The sequence below is a fragment of the Buteo buteo genome, chromosome 4, assembly GCF_964188355.1.
Source record: "Buteo buteo chromosome 4, bButBut1.hap1.1, whole genome shotgun sequence".
NCBI lineage: Eukaryota > Metazoa > Chordata > Aves > Accipitriformes > Accipitridae > Buteo > Buteo buteo.
In genome coordinates, this window is record NC_134174.1 from 53,992,127 (window position 1) to 54,012,130 (window position 20,004).

A 20,004-nucleotide genomic window follows, 5' to 3' on the forward strand; every position below is an offset into this window, starting at 1 on the left:
GAATACTGCAAACCCAAATATCACCTCCCTGATAAGCTGTGATTCAAAGTGACAGCTTTATATGGCTTACATAATTTAAAAAATGAATAGTTTTTAGCCCCTGAAGCCACAACCCAAGCACTTGCGCTTGGCTGCAAGTGAAAGGGCAGCAGTCATTGGGACCAAACACTGGGTGAAGGTACATATTTAGAGGGGGATTGCTCAGCTTTCATTGTGTTTGCTTTGGCCTGTTGGTATTTGTGCACAGCAGTGGTGTTACAAAGCAAATAAGCAGTGCTCATCCTTCATTTCATTAAACAGTTTTTATCTCAAATTGCACAGCACAGACTTGCAAATAAGTTCTGCAGAGTGTCACTGCTATCTAAATCAATTTTTGCAAGTTGTCTTGATTTTTTTTTTTTTAAACTGTTCTGCCCTGGTTTGGAGTTGAAATAAGATATTTTTTTCTTTCTTAAATTATCATGTGTGGTTGGGAGCTGTCATGCTGCTGCTGCATCTCACTGCCTAGGGCAACAGTGTAGACAAAAAACATGAGTACTGCTAGCGATAGATGTTGGCACCAGCCAGACCAGTTATCAGGCTTTACAATCTCATTGGCTTGGATTAACTAATATTTTTTCATGGAGTGAATAAATTACCATGTTTAGTTCTGTTTGCTCATCCCCCCAGCGAGGATCTTGTGCTGAAGCTCATAAATTGTGCAGGCATGTAAATGCCAAACCTCCATGCTGGGGGCTGCACTGACCTTCCATTTTTGCTGTGGACCAGGGTGGAATATCTGCTGGTGCCAGCTCTCTGGCCCTATCCTGCCCCAGCCCAGCTTTGTTCCTGGGCAGTGCCCATGCATGAGGAATGCGGTGGGGGGTTTTCTGGGCTCCTGTGTCTTGACACAAGGAGAAGCTGTCCCCAGCTGTGCATCACAGGATGAGGTTCAAATACTTCCCAGCACCAGCCTTTGAGGTGCTGATTTCAATCTGGATTGGGGCGGGGGGACCAGAGCTTTCCTTTCCCTGCTGAGTCCCAGCTGGAGTGGGCGTTGCTGCGCTCCCCTCCCCAGTTCCACCTCTCCTGGGTTAAACCAGGCTCCTGTCCCAGGCTAAACCAGCCTCCCCTGCCTTGCTGCTGGGAAGGACTTACAAATCCACCACCCAGCCCTCCCATGGGTTGCCTTACATGATTTTAAGCCTGGCTCCTTTTGCACCAGTGAGGAGAACTGAGTCCCATTTCATCCTCTCTGCTTCTGGCTGAAGCTCCTATTCTGCTGGGGCGAAGAATTGAGATGCATGGAGGTGCAAACCCTCCTTGGCCATTGTGGCTGCGTGTAACTGGGTGCACGCACAGGTCTATGATGTGGGGGTGTCTGCATTGGCCTGAGCTTGTTTTAGGGTTTGTTTCTTCCAACCTTTTCGCTTACAAAGCCTGAGCCTTGCTCCCCTGGGGCGGGAGGACCTCAGCAACCTCTTGCACAAAAGCTTCTGGCTCCGTTGTGCCTCGCCAAGGCCGTTCTGCAGCAGCAGCGCAAGAGGGGGCTGGCAGCACACGCTGCGGGACGGGACCCCCTGCCCGCCCCGCAGCACCGGGGGGCCCAGGGCCAGATGTGCTGGGGGGCAGGCTTGGAGATGCCTGGTTCTTCCTCCCTGGCTGCATCTGGGGATAGAGAGGGTAGGAAGCAGGGGCTATAAATAAGGTGAACAAGAACATAAAGAGCACAGAGAAGGCTGAGGGAAGAGGCTGGGGAGGGATGCCCTCTTATAAAGGACAAAAATCAGGTCTGCAGATAGCCCCTAGCATTGTCCTCCAGCTTCAGTGAGAGTCCCTGCCTGCCTCTGGGGCTGAGTAGAGCTGTCACAAGGCAAGCTAAATGCTTTTCTTCTCCTTTTCAAGTTATTTTTGGCTACTGGCATCCTCCTGCCATCCTTCAGAGCCAGACCTTGGTAGCCAGTCGCTTGGGCTCCTTCCTGCAGCACCTGCACCCTGAAAGTGCCTCCTCTACCTTGTGGGAATTTGGGTGATGGAGGCAAAGCCAGGCTGGCACTAGCTCCCCCGTCCCACGTTGTGCAGAACCTGACTTTCTTCCAGCCTCTAGTAGCTTGTAACTCTGTAAGGGCTGGGGGAGGAGGAGCAAGGGTGCAGAGACACACGCTCACAACTGTGGGACCAGCAAGGTGCAGAAAGGCTGCCTGCAACTGTGGAAGCACAATGAGCCCAAGTGGGCATGCAGCTTATTGATTGCATCCCAGCATGGGACTGGCTGCCAGCTAGCCATAAATATGGAGCAGAAGCAAGCTCGTCTTCACCCAAGGCATCTTCATTAACAAAATCAGGACAGACCCACTGCCTCCCTCATCCATCAGACTGAGACACTCCTTATTTCTCAGGTTAGATGGTTTCCCAGCTCAGGGATATCAGTGCAACGGGGATTGCAATATGTGAAAGGGGCTGGTAAGAACCCTGCTCCTCTAAAAACAAAGCTTGGTGTCTCTGGTCACCCCATGGCCAAGGTCATCAGCTAAATCCTGAAAACCCACCTGCTCCTACTGGGAGACAGGGTTTTATGGCAGAGGAGCTGCAGTTTATGGCACCATGGAGAAATATGCTGGATGTGCTTGGCAACAGCAAATGGAAAGTTAGTCTATTAAACAGTAAATTATCCCTCCAATGCATCTTCATTGAGGAGGGTTAATGAGTGGCTCCAGGCAGAGCGAGCAGGGAAAAGCGTGTGTGTACGCACAGCGCGGATGTGGAACAATTGCTACATCTGGGGACCCCTGAGTCCCTGATCCCACGCTGCACCAACAATAGCGTTTCCATGTGCGAGGCGCTTCACAAACACCTCCTCGCGTGTGGTTTATTCAAACCAGCTTGCGCCTCGCCGCAGAGCTCCCAGGCGGTTGGTGTGTCCAGCTGCGCTGGGAACAGCATCTCCCCATCTGCGTCTGGGCTGCTCGGCGTAAATGTTTTCCTTGTGGACTAGAGCTAGTTTTGGGAACCCAGGGTGTGGGGCTCAGCCCTTCTGCTCAGCTGCACCACAAAGCAGAGATGTAGTGCCTTGTGGACTGTCCCCCCCCCCGCCGCTCTACAACTGCTCAAGGCAGTGGGGCAGGCTGGGCTCCCCCCGCTCAGACAGTCCCTGTTGTGCGAGGCTGGGGCCAAATCTGCCTGCTTGGGAGCCTCAGCATTTCCCATAGCATTGAGAGTACCCAATGGATGCTGATCCCTTCACTCGGTCCCAGTGGTGAGGTCCCCAGGCAGCGGAGCTGCCCCCTCTCCTGCAGTCAGTGGGGCCATGTTCACACAGCAACGCTGGCCGTGTTTGCAGGGTCATGCTGGCACAGGATGATGTTCACAGGGTGATGCTGGCGGTGTTCACGGGGTAATGCTGGCAGCATTTGCAGGGCGTTGCTGGCAGTGTTTGCAGGGTGATGGTGATGTCTAGAGGGTGATGCTGGCCATGTTCACAGGGCAATGCTGGCAGTGTTTGCAGGGTGATGCCAGCCACTTTCACAGTGTGATGCTGGCCATGGTTGCAGGGTGATGCTTTTGCTGTTTGCCAGCGAGGTAGGGCTTGTCCCTGGAGAGATGCCCGAAAGAGCGCATCCCAGCCCTGCCTGCCACTGCCGCTAGCCAGGCAAGATTTACTGTGATCCCAGTGGCCCCCAGCTGCCCGCACCACTCCATAATAGACCCATCATGGGCATTGTTGTGCTGCACAAGCCCAACAGGTGCCCTAACGGGGCTGACATGCTGGCCCGCTCCCACACAATGCCTCACTCTCTGAACCCGAGCGTGTCCGGCAGGACAAAGGCAGCCTGGCCTCCCAGCACGAGCCGAACTGGCCAGGCGTGACAGATGTGGCCCCGGCCAACGGAGGGGCAGCCCCGCAGCCCGCCTTGCGCAGGGTCTCTGGGGGACACTGGGCAGCTGGAGTTCACGGCCACTCCGCTCCCAGCACATCTCCAGCTGGGTCTTGTGGCCACTGCTTCCCAAACCAGGTGTGTTTTAATGATGCTCCTGGTGGGAGGAAGGGTTCGAAGCACAGGTCCGGTGCAAGGGGAGCCGCGTCCTGCTCTTGGCAATGATCCTCAGCAGAGGATTTGGAGCAGGCACTGGTAATGCATGCTATTGTCTGCGTTTTAAACGCTTCTGCTCTGCACCAGTGCCTCGTCCTACCCTGAGAAAGGCTACCGCTGCTGTGGACTAGTGACAGCCGCGGCACTGCTTCGAAGCACATCCTAAGCGGTAGCAAGCACGGGCCGGGGCATGCCGCCTCCTCCCCTGCGTGCTGAGGCTCGGGGTGCAGTGGTGCAGCGTGGCTGCCTCGAAGCCCAGGCGTGCTGGAAGGTGCTATTGGCCGCCGGTGGCTACGGCGGGGACGCAGCGCCAGGCCAGACCGCAGCAGAGCTAACGGGGGCGGGCTGCGGCCCATCCCGGGGTGGGTAGAAATGCCTGGATGCTGCCCTGGGGGGCTTGGCTTAAAACTGGCAGCAATTTTTGTTTGAAGCTTTGTAGCTGCTTCGCATCTCTTTGCACGACAGGTCTGGCGCGTACCCTGGAATCCTTCCCCAGATCTTCCCATGAAAACTCCTCTCCTGCAAAAAAAAGCTTCTGCTTCATTTTAACCGAACCCAGAGCCCATCAGACAATCCAGATGGTGTCTCTCTCTCTATCAAGCAGTTTGGCCCAAATCCCGGTGGCAGACGGCAGGACCAGGCCTCCCCCGATAAAGAAAAGTTTGGGGTTTATTTTCTCCCTGTTCCTCATCCATATTCAGAGGCACCCTGGGCCTTTCCCAGGCAGCTGTTGCTCTCCGGGGCCTGCATCACCCCATGCAGGGTGCCTGGGCAATTTGGGATCGCCCAAGTGCACCAGGGACTGAGGTGTGGGAGGGGGTCTCAGCGCATGGCCCGTACCCCCACCCTGCTGTCCTGCCTGTCCGGGCTTGCTCAGCCCTCAGGGTTTTGGCAGCCCTAGAAGGGGGTTGCTTTTGCAACCAGAGCAGTTGCAGATGGGTCGGCCGTGGCCGTGAGTCCAGCTCAGTGGGATGCTCCGTGGTGTCAGGGAACTGGGTGCTGCCTGCGTGGCGGGTGGTGGCAAGAAGCTCCCATGGGAGAGCAGGAGTCGAGGTATCCACAGGAGAAAATGTGGAAGTTGGCCTGAAATGGGGTTTTCAGCCTCCCAGCCCTGTACTCCCACTGGAACTGAGGCAGGTGATGGTGGCCTCCAGGCAGGCCCCCACGGGCTACTCCCTCTGCCGAGACCACGGCCGGGCTGTAAAGTGAGTCGGTGCTGCTGCAGCTGGACACAGAGAGGGAGGGAGCCTATTTGTTCTGCAGATCACAAGGATCTGCCTGGGGCAAATGCCTGCAAAAGGGAGGAAACACGATCCCTCGTCCTGCTCCTGCCTTCCTGCCAGCCAGCAGCATCAGAGGCAAAGGGCAGGTTGGGAGAACCCGGCTCTGCTCTGCCAGCCAAGCGGTGAGGAGGGAGTTCAGGAGGGAGCAGGGTCGCAAGCATCACACCGGTAGCGGCCAGGTTTGGGGAATGCTGAGCCGCTAGGAAACAACCTTCACCCCCCAAAATTCAGCTGAGGTCTTCAGCATGGGGCCCCTTTGGGTGCCATAGCCACCTGGGTCCCCCTGGGAGCCCCAGGGCGGGCTGTGGGGCCACCTCTGCAGAAACCGTGCCAGCGAGGGGTCGGCTCCCAGAGTCCTGGGAAGCAGCTCATCTTCTTCGCTGTCAGGGCTGCTGGGTAGCAACGAGGAACAAACCCCTTTCATCCATCTCAAGCACAGCTTCCTCCCGGGATTGGGGCCAGAGGAAGGAGATGTCACGAAAATGCAGACAGATGATGGGAGCCTGCATTCGGGATGGGAAAGGGCTGCTGATCTGGGCCAAGCTGGTGCAACCCTGTGTGTGTGTGTGAGGTGGCCCTTGCCGGAGCGAGACCCCATGCAGACACCTCTCTCTCACCCTGATTAAGGAACTTGTGGAGCTCCATACGCAGGGGGCATTGATTTAAGAGGCACTTCTGCCCCAGGACCTGCCACCGTCCCAGCAAATATCCTGCTGGCTGGGGAGATGAATGTGCAGTGGGTTGCCTGTGCTCACACACCTCTCCTCCCGCGGCCGGAGTGATGCGACAGGCTCCCATCTCCCCTCCTTCCATAGGTTTCGTCTCCAAGGAGGACATTTGCAGCAGTAGCTGCCAGCATCCAGGGCTCTGTTGGGCATCTCAATATGCCTGTTTTTTTTCTTAAAGACTCAGCTCTTGGAACCATGGGGTTACAAGTGTTTCAGGTGTCATTAATAAAACGGGTGACCAGTCCTCCTGGTTACACCCTCCTGCTTTGCATTCGCAGACCTCAGGGAAGAAAATGGAAGGTAATAAAATGAATGCAATGCTCACATTTCTGAGATGTCAACCGTTTGGGACCAAGCTCACGGGATTTCTTGGCTTCACTTTTTTTTGCGTTGAAATAGGTCTATTTTGCCTTATTCTTCCAGGTGGATTAGCCACAAAGACATTTTGGTGTCTTTGACATTAAGATCTTCCCCTGGAGTGGGAAAGGACATAGCTAATGCCACAGCCAGGGCTTTAGGACTCGCTGTCTGTGTGCGGAGCAAAGAGCAAAGCAGAGATGCATCCCCAAGTGTCCCCTGCGTGCTGGGGTGCTTGGCCGCAGGGTTCCCATGAGCACACCGGGTACCGTCCTGGCTGACCGGTGCCAGCCCTCTGCGTGGTCCCCGCGGGCTGCCGGGTCCCCGCGGGCTGCCGGGTCCCCGCGCCTCGCCTGGGCTCTGGACGATGGGGACGGGGCTCCGGGCTGCAGGGTGGAAGACTGGCCAGGGGTGCCTGGAGCACGCCGGGGGATGCGAAAGCTTTTGGCACCCTCCGAGGAGAGGCGGGAACGCTCCGCAAGCCGCCGCTCGGTTGGCAGGCTGTTTCTCCGGCCGCTGCCAGTCCCCGGGGTGCCTCTGCCCGCACGCTACCCGCTCGCCTTGCTGCTGCACCCCGGCATCCCGCAGCCATCTCGCGGGGGGTGTGGGCGAGTCACCGACCCCGCTGTCCCGGGTGGGGGGACCGAGACGCAGCCCGCCTCCCTGCACGGCCGGGGCGGGGCAGAGCCCCGACGGCTCCGGCCACCGGGGTGCCGGTGCCCTGCCCGGCCGGGACCGCTCCTACCCCCGCAGCCGCCGGTGCCGGGGGCGCGGGGAGGGGCGGCGGCGGCGCGGGGAGGGGGGGCCCGTCGGGGCGGGCAGGGCGGGAGGGAGGAGCCAGCGCGGAGGCCGTGCCTGGGCTGCGGGATGGGGCGGCAGTGAGGACGGGCGGGTGTGCGCCGACGGGGCTCTCGCCCCGGAGCCGAGCCGTACCGAGCCGTGCCCTGCCGAGCCCAGCCCCGCTCCCCTCCCCGGTGATGCGCAGCGGCCCCGCCGCCTAACCCCGCTGCCCGCTGCCATGGCGGCCCCGACCCCCGGGGGGGCGGCGGGGGTCCCGGCGGGGCTGCGGGCCGCCGCCTGGTTGCTGGCGTGCGCCGCGCTGTGCCGGGGCCGCGCCGCCGCCTGCCCGCCGCTCTGCGCCTGCAGCGGCACCACGGTGGACTGCCACGGCACGGCCCTGCGCGCCGTGCCCAAGAGCATCCCCCGCGGCACCGAGCGCCTGTGAGTACCGCCGCGCTTTGTCCGGCCCGGGGCGGGTGGGAGCGGCCGGGGCGGGCGGGCGGGCGGGCGACGGCCCGGGGCGGGTGGGCGTGCGACGGCCCGTGGCGGGGCGCGGGCGTGGGCAAGAGCAAGAGCCCGGCCGGCTGCTGGGGCCAGGCGCTTGTCCTGGGGGGGGAGGGCGGGGATGTGTGTGCGCGCGCGTTCAAAAGCGCGGGGCGAGTGCGTGCAAGCGCCCAGCGGGGGTGTGCGTGGGTGTGGGTGTACGTGTTTAAGAGCCTGTCAGGAGAGTGGGCAGAAGCCCGTCGGAGGATGCATGTGCAAGAGCCTGTCCGTGGGGTGTGCGTGCAACAGCCTGTCTGGGGGGGGGGGTGTGCAAGCGCCCATGCGAGGGGGGATGCTTATGTCTGTTAAGGGGAGTGCTTGTGCAAATGCCCCTGGGGGCACGTGCAAAAGCCTGCCCAAAAGGTGCGCGTGCAAGAACCTGGTGGGGTGGGCGCGTGGGCAGCGGGGGGGGGTTGGGTGTGTGTAAAAGTGCCTGTCCGGGGGATGCGTGTGCAAGAGCCTGTTGGGTGGGCGTATGTGCATCATCCTCTCCGTGCGGGGGGTGCGATAGCCCGTCGAGGTGGGGAGCGGTGTGTGTGCAAAAGCCTGCTGAGGCAGGGGACGAGTGCAGCCCTTCGTCTGGGGAAGGGGTGTGCGAGGGGTCCGGCATGTGCAAGAGCCCGCGTGTGCCAGTGGGTGTGCAACCATGCAGAGCGGGACTGGGATTAGAGCTGTGCCCGAGGGGGTGGGTTACTCCAAGGGGGGGGGCATTTGCACTGGGGCAGCCCAGAACGGGCTGCATGTGCGGGGCTGTGTGCCCCGTGGCACCCACAGGCAGTTGTGTGGCTGCCCCTGCTGTGGCTTGTCGTGGGGTACCCACACAGCTGGAGGGGTTGCCTGAGAGTCCCTGCTACCACAAGCCCCTACTCGTGCTGGGCACCCCTTTGTCCCTGGGAAGTCCTCCTCGGAGTGCTGGAGCCTTAAGGAGCCCTGTAGGGAGAGCTTTTCTCTTACAGTCACGGTCCAACTGGCTGCGGGGGTCCTGTGGACCCTGCCGAGCTCCTTCGAACAGGGTGCCCCTTTGCCACTGCGCCCGACTGGGCAAGTCTCCCTGCTTGGGGGCCCTGTGGCTGCAGCGGGTCCCTGCTCTGGGGAGAGGGGCATGAGCTGAACGTGTCCAACCCGCTGCTGGCGGCAGGTTCCTGGCGTGCAGGTGTCCCCAGTCCCCGCAGGAGAGCAGGGCTGTCCTCAGCCTCTCCCCTCTGCTTGGGGGCAGCGGGTACCCATCCCAGGGGCTGCGGTGGAGCGCGGTGGCACAGTAGCCAGCCCCCCCAGCCCCAGCTGTGCGGCCAGACTGCCCCGGCATCCCCTTTGCTGCGCAGGGAAGCATTGGGCTGCCGCCTCCTTGGGCAGCAGAGCTGCTGGATGCATCCTGGGACAGCCACACACACGGGGCTCCTCCTGTCCCTGGGCTGCGCTGCCTCCGGTTACCGGAGTGTGAATGTGCCCTTTGCCTGCAGCTGGGGAGAGTCCCCGCAGGCAGGGACTGCGGGCAGCCTGGCAGCTGCCAGGGTTGCACCCAGCATGCAGCGCTGGGAGCTCTGCGGGACACCACTTTAGTGGAGTTTTCTCTTCTCCCGCCATAATTATCCTCATACAAATGATTATTACCCAGCACAGCGACCAGGCTGCTGTGAGCTGCAGTCCCATAGAGCCAGTTTGTGAGCTCTGAGACAGGATCCCCCTTTCCTCCGTGCCCAGGGCGGTGGAAAGGTTTGCGCATAGCCTGCACCAGCCCTTTCCACCCCTTGGGGAGCTCAGTGGGCTCCGCAGCATCAGCTTCCCACGCACCCGGCTGCAGGGTGCTGGGGGAGCGTGGGCAGTGAGCCCCCGCCTCTGCCCGCTGGGCAGGTGCTCAGCACCGCTCAGAGGAGGCAATGCTGGAGTGGGCAGATGGAGGATGCCCTTGGCTGGGTGTTGCCGCTTGGCGATATTGGTTTTTTTGTATATTCATGCAGTTGCCGATGCCAGATCTGCTGGCTGGGTTGAGCTAGACGTGCTGCTCTCTCGTGGGTGTTGTCTGCTGGATAACTACTTCCCGCTGTGTTGCACACCCTTGCAGGTGCTTGAGGGTGTCTGTGCAGAGCAGGTCTGTCTCCGAGCAGTGAATTCCTGCTGTAACAGCTCGTAAGCGAGTTCGAGTTCCCCATAAAGAGGTTGTAACCTCGCAGTCTCCAACTTCTCACCGCTTGATGGAGCGGTGTCAGCTAGCAACTGCAGGGGAGCCTGCAGCAGGGTCTGTGCTCGGGACTTGCTGTCTCCAGAGGCTGGCTTTCTTTGGGAAGCCAGCAACCTCTTACCAGTGCCCCCCACTGCCTGCCTCTTTTCCCAAGCACTGGGATGCACGGCGTGAGTGGTGCCGACCTCGCCATGCGTCCCACAGTGCTGGTGAGCAGTGGCGTCTGTGCTGTGCTGTCGTGTTGCCCGCCTGTTGCGTGCCCGCAGCCTTGCGGGGCAGCCAGTGTGGTGTTTGGAGGCTCCAGGCTTTCTCCAGGCTCCCAGCTGGCTGAGCCCCGTGGTGACATGGGTGGAACCCCTGGACAGGACAGCGCTGCTGCTGCAGCCACATGTGCTGGCACTGCCAAATTCATCATGGGGACTCAGACAGCAGTGTCCGGTGGTGAGGTCTGAGCTCCATCGCTTTTGAAATACACCCTTTTCCTTTGAAGAAGAGGGAATTATTTGCATTGCAGAGTCACTGCAACTTTGGCAAATCATGGGTTGGGGAGAAATTGTCTCATCTTCTGCTCAAAGGTTTCCCCTGTGATGTCTCCCTGGTGCTGTGCTATTGGTGCAGGGTAAGGGCTGGAGACGTGTCTAGCATGGGTGGTGGCTGCATGGGGGGACACGGGACCCTTCTTTCCTTGCTCCAGGGCACAGCTCATTGCTCCCTAAGTGCCTTCTAGCCTGCAACCCGACGTAAATGCCAAGTGGTGCCTGCAGCCCCCACTCTGCCTGGATCAGGCACTGAGTAGAGAGGCTTATGCTGCAGCAAGGCAGGAAGCAGCAAAATCTCTGGGCGCTTTGCATGGCTGCCTGCACTCCTGCCTACGCCTCTGGCAAGCACGAGAGAGCAGGTCCTGGAGGCATCGTAGGCAGGACAGGGCGATAATCCTCCAGTACTACAGTGTTATCTGCTTCCAAGAGTCCCTCGGGTCTTAGTCGCCGGAGGAGAGCTGTGGGAGAAAGGCACAGTTCCCTTCCCTGTTTGCTTGCTTTTCTTTCTTTCTTGCTTTGAAAGTGCCTCTGAAGAGCAGACTGCCCTGTCGGGGAGCCTCACCACTCTCCCCATGCCAGCAGGATCAGTGCAAATTTGCCACTGTCAAATGGCTGCTTCCAGCCCGGCTCTTCGCCCGTGGGGGATGAATTGAGCCTGATGGCATTGCACTCGCTCCTGCTTTTGAAGTTTTCAGCTGACAGCTGAGAATTGCCCCACTCACCCCTTTTGCCTCCTCTCTGGTGGGCTGAATGGCAGTGCAGTGCCCTTCTCCCCCCATGTGGGGGGAAGCAGAGCTGGTTTTGGGGGTCCTCATCACTGCATCCCCCTTGGCTTCCACTTCTCCCTCCCAGGGTCCCTGGCCTCAGCATTGCATGGGGCTCCTGTTTGCCTTGTTCCCCCAACTTGGGGTTTCCCTTTGCTGAAATGGGCCCCATCCAGACCGCAGCCAGCTCTGCCGTCTCCCCGCTCCGCGTTGACAGAGGGAAGGGGTGCTGAGCTCCAGCCTTTGGGTGCGGGAGCACGATGCTGGGGTGGCTGCACCTGAAGCATGCTTGCGTGCTGCCTAACTGTCCCCTGCCGAAATTACAGCAGCGGGCTCTTGTTCAGAGCGGGTTTAATTCATGCACCCGTGTCTCCCTCTAGCTGGTTAATCAAAATGTCTTGCAGCAGCAAGGCTGGTGTATCACAGCAGCGCTCATGCATTTGACACCAGTTGTTGGGCTGTGTCTCCTTGGTGGGCTTCAGGGAACGTTAATTCTTAGGAAGCACCTTGAGGGGGTCGACCTCTTCCTTCCTCAGGTGCCTGGGCAAGTTTTTGGTGTTGCAGCTGAGCAGGCTGGTTGCAGAGGCAGCGAGGGAGTGCGTAGGCTCTGCAGAGCTCTGGGGCAGAGTGCAGGACCGATATCCAGCCGGGGCAGTGCTCAGGGGGCCCTGCTGCCCTTGGCTCTTGGGAGAGCCAGTGCTGGGCACTGGGAGGACGCGGCCTGGCTGGGGAAGGCAGCCTACTCAGCCCGCTGCGGTGGCTTCTTTGGGAGCCTTCCTGGACAGAGGAAATTTGCAATTCTATTCCAATTTCTCCCTTCAGCTACGTCCAAGGCAGATGCTGTCTATATATCGCCATGGTAACGCTGCGTTCTTGCTCTCCATGGAATTGCATGCTGGAAAAATATTAGTTTAAAAAACTATGTCGTGTTTGTATTGACTGGAGCCGTGGCTGATAGCAGAGGATCTATTGTCCCCTGGTTGGGAAAAGTCACCGGTAACAGGCAATAAAGCCAGGCGGATTGGCCTCTGGTGACCACTTCTCACCCCGCACAGCAATTGCTTCCCTATAAACCCTTCCCTGGCGCTGTTTTATTGCATCCTTTAAAATAGATATTTTTGCCTTAAATGTGCTGCCACTTTGCTCCTCCGGGGTGATGCATTGTGCTGCCAGCAATTCCTCACTGCTAAGGTGGAAGCAAGGAGGGGGAATTGCTCCTGGCTTTAATTGTGTGTCTCTCGCGTGCACCTTCAAACGCCGTCACTGCTGCTGCTGTTCCCAGAGCCTGCAGCCACAGGGTGAGCTGGGCACGGCGGCAGTGGTGTTGGTGCAGGACAGCAACCCATGCACATGCATGCACAGGAACAGTCTAAGCCGTCTCGTTACAGGACGTGCGTTTGCTTTGAGTTTGGTGCTCCCCTACTTCATTGTTTCCTACCGAACCTCTGGCCAGCAGAAGAGCGAGCCAGCTATAAAATGCAAAGGATGCTTGAGAGACCCCTGTGGGGGAGTAGAGCCCGCGGCCTGGGGGAACAGAGGGGATTCGGGGTGCCACCAAGGCGGCGTGGGCAGGGAAAGGGTGTCCCGTCCGGGGAAAGGTGTATGAGCCCGTGACCCCGCGTTGAGAGGGAATTTTCCTGCATCTGTGCACCAATTTGCTCCCCGGGGAGCTGGCGCGGGTGGGCAAGGCGAGCGCTGGAGCAGGACGTGTGCAGGCACAGGAGGGCGAGGTGGGCAGCCAAGGAGCCTGTCTTTGTCTCCCATCTGAGTCCTTCATGGTTCCCTGCCCGCTCCAGAGGTACTTTGTGCTGCGGACACATCCTCTTTATCTTTATTGCTGCTGAAATAACCTTTCATAAAACCTGATAGGCGAGGAGATGTTTCTGTGCATGTTTTGCTGAAAGGCAATAAAAAAAACAGTTGCACGTTAGCAAATGGCCCCGTCCCGGGGGATGTCAGACCCAGATCACTGCTCCCCGGCAGGCTTCCAGTGCAAGTAGCTCCAAGGCCAGCTCCGGCAGCTGCCCCTGTCCCCACTCAGGGGGGCAGCCAGGGATGGCTGCAGGGGCACGAGCGGTGAGCAGAAGTTTTCCTGCTGTATGGCACCAGGCTGCAATTAGCAGTGTGGGCAGTGAGAGGGGATGGTTTGCAGCCTGGTCATTCAGGTTGTGGCACTGCTGGAAGCGGAAAGGGAAAGAGGTGGGATGGAGGGGACCCCTCCGTGGTGTTGATGCAGGGTCAGTCCCAGGCTGTCCTCTCTGGGACCATCTCAGGCTTCCCTGCCACATACAGGCTCTGAAGCTGTGCTGAGTATCTGCTTTCCTGGCATGCATTTTGGATGCACTTGCTGCTCAAAATAGCAGAGGCAAGTGTCCTATGGGGGAGAGAGGCTGCTAGGAGGAGGAAGATCAGAAAAAAGGGAAGATTAATTTTTCAAGTGATGCAGTCGAGGAGCAGCCCTGGGTACCAAGAGTGGGAGAGATGCAAGCTCCTGGCCCTGGATATTTTTCGGTAGGAGGAAGCCCCAGCTCCGAAATGGGATTCTTCAGGAGGCACAGCTGGTCTGGGGTTGAGCAGGCACCCACACCTGAGCAGTTTGGGTGCACTTGTCCTCTTGTCCCCACTGTGAGCTGCTCCACGAGTGATGAGCAAAGGGGGTTTGCTGAGGAAGATGCAGGGTGGATTGGACCTTGGTCTGCTGAGTGGCAGGATGAAGCCTGAGGGCTGGGCTGCCTCCCCTGCCCTGGAAAGCAGAGGAGCGACGGGAGTAGCGATGCTTCTCGCCAGGCTACGCAGCACAGCACAAAAAGCCAAATTTTGGAGGTATCCAGGCAAATCAGTTCTCTTGGCTGAGCCTCAGTTTCCCCATTTGTGAAACAGAAATGACTTGCTGCCTTTTCTCTCTCACACCAGGGTTGAGGGAGGTTATTTATTTATTTTTAACCCTGAAGGTGACACACCATGATGCTGCATGAGGGTAAAGCATTCCCTGACTGCGAGCAGCTAATGGCTGTGGCATGAAAACCCCAGAGAGAAGTTAGGAAGAGCAGAAAGCCTTCCGGATCCTCACCGTTACTCGCACGATCGATGCTGTTTGTAACACTTAAAAATTTATTGTGATGCTAACCTGCTTTAGTACCTCATAAAAGCTTACAGAGCCTCCCGTGCTCTGGGGCCAACGCAGTGCATGGGGCTGGGTTCCCCTTCGGCTAGGGGCAGTTATTCTGAGATGAGCCCAAATAGTACATAGCTGCTCTCGGAGCTCTCCTCTTTGGGCACATCACCCTGCAGGCATCTGGTAGGGGGACTGCTGGCAAGGCGTTCGCCCTGGGTTGTGTGGTACCCTTAAAGAGACTTTGATGGACCCCATGGGCACTCTTGCTCTTCCTTGAGGGCTCTGGTCAGGGCAGGGTTGGGAAGGAAAAGGAGGAGAAGGTGCTGAGCCTCTTGTGCAGCTGTGTCAGCCCAGGGTGTGGGTGCCCAGTGCCCCCTCCCCGAGCAGCGGGCAGCAGTACCCTGTACCCCTCTTGCACCTTGGAGGGGATGGGGTTAGCACCCAGCCATGCCCCCATGGGCAGCAGGGAGCTGGCGGATGCAGTGAGCATCCCTCCGTGCTGTGCTGGTGCTGGAGGGAACCAGCTCTACCAGGACTGGGAAGGGCTCTGCCCTGCCTTTCGCTGCTTGGGCCACTCAGCCAGCCTGTGCTGGGACTCGATTACATTCAAGCAGCTGGGTGAAATCTTGAGAAGACTTGAAAAATGCAGTAAAAGTATAGGATGAAAGGTTGCAGCTGCTCTGTCCCGCAGTGCTGAGTGCAGGGGTCAGTCCAGGGTCTGAGCTCGTCCGTGTTTCCATTAGCAGTCTGCGTGATGGGACGTGAGCTGCTTATGACATTTGCAGATGCCACCAGGCTGGGAGAGATGCAAGAGGGCTGGAGTACAGGCTGAGATTTCAAAGTGGGCTTGGCGAACAGGAGGAATAGTCTGACAAAAAGGATGTTGTTGCCTGCGGAATGGAGGAAGGTGTTTGGTGGCAGGGGATCACCAACAGCACAGATGTGAGATGGGAGCATGAACCGAGCGGGTCCTGCCCCTGCAAGGCAGAGAGGCCCCAAGGGAGGGCTGTGCCCCTGGGGCTGGTGGCTCGTTGGGGGGAATGGGGCCTGTGTGGGCAAGGGAGCAGCCTGGCCTCTGCACCGTGGTGGCCAGGGCAGGCAGGAATACGGCTCACCTGCAGCGAGAGGGGTTCTGGTCAGACTTTTGGAAATGGGCCTCGAGGCAGGAGCAGTGACATGCTGGAATAGGGCATGGGGGAGTGTCAGTCCCTGGCTCTGAAGGAGCCGTGTGTGCATCTGTCAGGATTGATGGAGGGCTGCAGAGATACTGCTGTGGGGTGCGTGACCTTGCAGCTTTCATTTCTCCGCTTCCCTGGTTATTATCTGGCACTGCTGGCTCCAGCTGGGGTCAGGACTCTGGGATGAGGGCTACGGAGCTGCTGGGAGGGGAGCCGTGCCCCCAGGGGCTGGTGCTCTGAGCCAAGGGCAGGAATGGCAGGGCAGTGGGGACCATGGAGGGAGGGATGCATCCCACGAACGATGCAACTGCCGGCCTTGCCGGGCACTGGGGCAGCGAAAGCCCTCAGAGCGTGGACCGCAGGAGCATGGCTGGCTGCAGGTGATGCTGGCATGGACCGCTTCTCTGCCAGCCCCTGCAGTCACTGCCTGGGTGCTGTGGGTACCCACTCTGTGCTGGTGCTGATGGGGCTGGGACACATTTCTCCGCTTGTGGGTGCAGATGTAGGGATTTGTCTCACAGACTTTCCCTCTGCCGCCTTAAAAGCAGGAGTCTGGGGAGCACACCAGTTAGGATTTTTGCCTCAGTGGGAAAGCAGAGCTGAGCTGAGCACAAGGACAGGAGTCACGTGTGTGCCGAATAGCTGATGCTTTGCAATGGAGCACGGATAGTGGGATTGCGCTGTCTGCTCCTTCCCCTTCCCGCTCCTGATAAATCAGTGCCCAGGGAAATATCACTCATGTTGGCTGTATTTAATAAATTACCTCTCAGCATTTGCACTCTCTGAGGTTGTTACTGAGTTAGTGTAGATCCAAACCCTGCAAAGGGAGAAGATGCATCAGACCCCCCGGGACCGGAATAAGCCATCCAAAGCTAGAAACCAAATATAAACCCAGACTATGCAAATTGAGTCTAACGAACCCTGCTGCAGCACAGACATCCCATCTGGGAGTGGGATGATCCACAAGCAATGTAGCAAAGGGACTGCTTGTTTTAATGACTTTCCTCTTCCCAGGGAGAAATGGGAGGGGGGTTCTGAAACTTGAAGGTTGCAAATGAAAATTCACTGCCTCTCCAGCGGCACTGTGAGATTTGGGGTGCTGTGGGGCAGAGGAAGGCAGCCTGGATGAATGTGAGGATGCTTTCTGGCGTTAACCCCTATAGATTAACGAGAAAAGAGCACGCCCTGCATCTCTGTTTTCAAATCACAGTCCAGAAATGCAACCAATCTGCCAGGCAGCTCCCCAGACACATCAGTCCTTATCGAAGCTCTGCTGCGTGGGGCAGGGCAGGGTGTTTCGCTTCACTAGGAAAGGGCACAGAGGCAGCGGGTGAGCAGCTGAGCAGCGGGGATCCGGCTTTCTGGGCACAGCAGACTGTAATTTATCTCCATGAGGAACTGAAGGGGATTTAGAGGGGAAAAAATGGCACGAAGTTAAATAGCAGTGTTGCCTCGGCATTCTTACAAATAAGCTTTACCTGCTGTTCGTTCCCATCTTGGTTGCAAAGGCCATCATCTACCCGAACAAAGGCAAGGGGGGATGCTGAGAGAAGTTGTCAGGGAGCACGCAGGGCCAGTCCCCGAGCAGGGCTGTGAAGGAGCCCTAGGGCACTGCCCTGCTTTTAGGGATGGCCACCAGCCCCAGTGCCAGAGCACTCATCATCTTCAGCGAGCGTGCAGGGAGCGGAGGCTGGGGTAGGCTGGGAGGGTGGCACAGTTGCCCTCCAGGGTGGCCTGTCCCTTGGCACTGCCCCAGGGCAATGCATCCTACCTGGCCTCCTTGTGCTGAAAAGTCTTTGGGTTCAGACTGCTCTATCCTAGAAGGTGCCTGGGAGAGAGGGCAGAGCCTAGTTTTGGCATGTGGAGGGACTGGCTGCGTCCAGCCCATCGCTCTTTGGTGTTTCTGCATATCTCCATGCTGCTTTGCCTGTGCTCTGCCTCTGGCTAAGGGTCTGGGGTGCCGGTGCTCTGGGGACCCCAGAGGAGTCCAAGCCCACCGTGGGCTTGCAGGCTGAGGTGTAAGTCTTGGCTTTCTGATTGAGCAGTTTTTAAGTCAAGCCTCTCTGCTCTGTCTGTCTGCAGTACCAGAGGTTTCCTAACTTCCACTTACACATTGCAGCCAGAGTAATGTTAGGTATGTTTAAAAGGCGGCAACATGGGAGTCCTGCCAGGGACCTGCCCTCGGCCGGAGCTTGGACGGACACCGTTACCTCCAGCTTGGCCTCCAGCACGGCCCTGGGGAGCTTCCAGGCAATCTGCTTTGGCAAGGACCCTTTAGGACATTTGGAGAAAACCGCTCCTGTAGCCGGGGTTTCTCCCTACCCTGGGCTGACCTCGAGGCTGTGATCCGTCAGGAGACGGGCACACATCTGCCCGTACCGAGCCACCCCTCCTGGGGTGACAGATGTCCCTAAAATGCACGACCCAGCCCAGTGCCTCGTGCCTGGGACTTAGAGCCTGCCCGTGGGTTTTGCTCCCGGGGAGAGGGGCAGCACCGAGTCCCGCAGGGCGCAACCTCGCGGGTTGGAGCCCCATCCCCGGGAGCCAGATGTGCACAGCTGTGCGCCGGCCGTCCGGGGAGCCGGGCGAGCCGTGGGGCTGCAGAGCCCGGGTGTGGGTTTCAGTTTAATCGCCGGGGCTGGGGAACCTCTATTCATTCCCCGCTTGCATTCATCTGTGTCCTAGTAACGTGCTCTCCCCACCTCCTTCGCACACACGGCTGGATAATGGCAGGAGCCCGGCAATCTCGGGCGCTGAATAGCGGTGTAATTACGAGGCTATAATGGCGAGCTGGAACTCATTAGCCATTATCAGCCGTTTCAGCAGGACAATGGCAGCACCCCGGGGTGCGCGGCCGCGCTGGCTGTGCCCGGCGGCCGTACCCGCTGCTGGGTGGCTCGGAGGCCAGCCCGCCGCTGACCTCGGCCCCTCAGCCCGGTGGAGGGAGACTTTGGCTCCGGAGGGGGACGATGGGCTTTGTGTTCGGCCCCTCGTGGGATGTGGGGCGCTCCTGCTCCCCGGTCCCGCTGCCGCGGCTGGGGGGGTTATAGAGCCCTGGGTGCTGGGGTCCTGCCCAGGCACCGCACCCTGCTCCGGGGCGGCACCCTCCTGCCTCTGCCCTGGCTCCAGCAGCTCGTCTTTCCCTTGACTGCCTCCCTCTCCTGTAGTTTGTTTGTTTCCTCTCTATTTCTGTGCCTGTGTTCAGCGCAAGCAGCGGGTCTCCGGCGTGGGAGCCCTCCCCGGGCCGTGCGTTCGCGTGGGCGTCCTCTGTCCCCAGTGCGTGTCGTGGGCCGATCGGCCGCCTGGCAAGGAGCAAACGCTGCCGAGGGGGGAGGCTCTCTCCTGCCGTGGGGTGCTGCACAGGGACCCCCAGCTCTGCTCTGCGGGTCCCAGGGCTGACGGTCCCCCTCTCCCTACAGCGCTCACAGCCCGTAATGCAGAAAGGCACTGCGAAGCTGAGATCGTGAGGCGCAAATCTCTGCAGCTCCCGGCTCAATATATTTTAAAGCAGGATAATCCCAGCAGGGGCACGCTGGAGAGCGTGATGGGTGGAGAGCCAGGGAGGTGCAGCCGGCAGGCTGGGAGCAGAGCCCCTGCCACGCGTGGGTCCGGCAGTGGGGCACACCTTGCCCCGGTGGTGAGCAGAGCCTGGGCAGGAGAGCAGCCATGGGGTGGCTGTAGGCACCCCACGGGCTGCCCCTCTCCCCTTATTTCCACCAGCAGGACAAGCAAGCTGGGACAGCGTCTCCCTTCTGGCTGGAGTGCCTGTCCCTGCACTCACCCAGGGCTTTTGCATGAGAGAGCGATGCCAGGAGAAGCAGGTTGTCCTGTGCAAGCATCTCCTGTCAGGTGAAACTTGAAGTGTGGCTTATTCTCCAGGCAGAAGGTGTGAGATGGCTGTGCACTGAACCAGTCATGATGCATGTGGGTGACCTGCAGCTGGGTGTTTGGAGGAATCCTGCTTTTCTGGGGGACAGTTGTTTGCTTTCTTGTTATCCCTGTTTTCTGTAAGCTCTGTGTGTTTGGGATGACCCTACAAGGTGTTGCTGCATTTCCAGAGTGAGATGATGTGCATCCAGCCAGGCGGTGGCTGGCGTTGCTGGGCTTCTTGTTGCATTGCTGAGGGCTCTGGGGCTTCTGTCCCAAGGAGGGCATCCAGCGTGGGGACAGGGAGATGGGGGAGCCGGGCGGCTCCTGCCCCTTGCTGCTTTATGGTCCATGAAAGATGCCATTCCTGGCGAGGGGCACAGAAATGCAGCAACCACTGCCATCCTTTGGGCCCTGTCTGCCCTTTTTGGGGAGTTGCTGGGGAGCCCCCGTGCCTGGCCACCTCCTGAGTGCTTCCTCACTGATCTCTGCCTCTTCTCTCCGCAGGGAGCTCAACGGCAACAACATCACGCGGATCAACAAGAATGACTTCGCCGGGCTGAAGCAGCTCCGCGTTCTGTGAGTTCCCGGCGAGGGGTCA

General features: G+C 59.1%; 1 protein-coding gene across 1 annotated transcript in view; it reads left to right on the plus strand.

Moving 5' to 3' along the window:
* The first annotated feature begins 7,436 nt into the window (after nt 1-7,436).
* Nucleotides 7,437-20,004, plus strand: part of SLIT1 (slit guidance ligand 1) — a 65,355-nt gene continuing 52,787 nt past the window's right edge. Inside the window, exons 1-2 of the mRNA XM_075026215.1 lie at nt 7,437-7,659; nt 19,911-19,982. Coding sequence (XP_074882316.1) covers nt 7,457-7,659; nt 19,911-19,982 — 275 coding nt within the window. The 5' untranslated portion in view covers nt 7,437-7,456. The remainder of the gene's footprint in view (nt 7,660-19,910; nt 19,983-20,004) is intronic.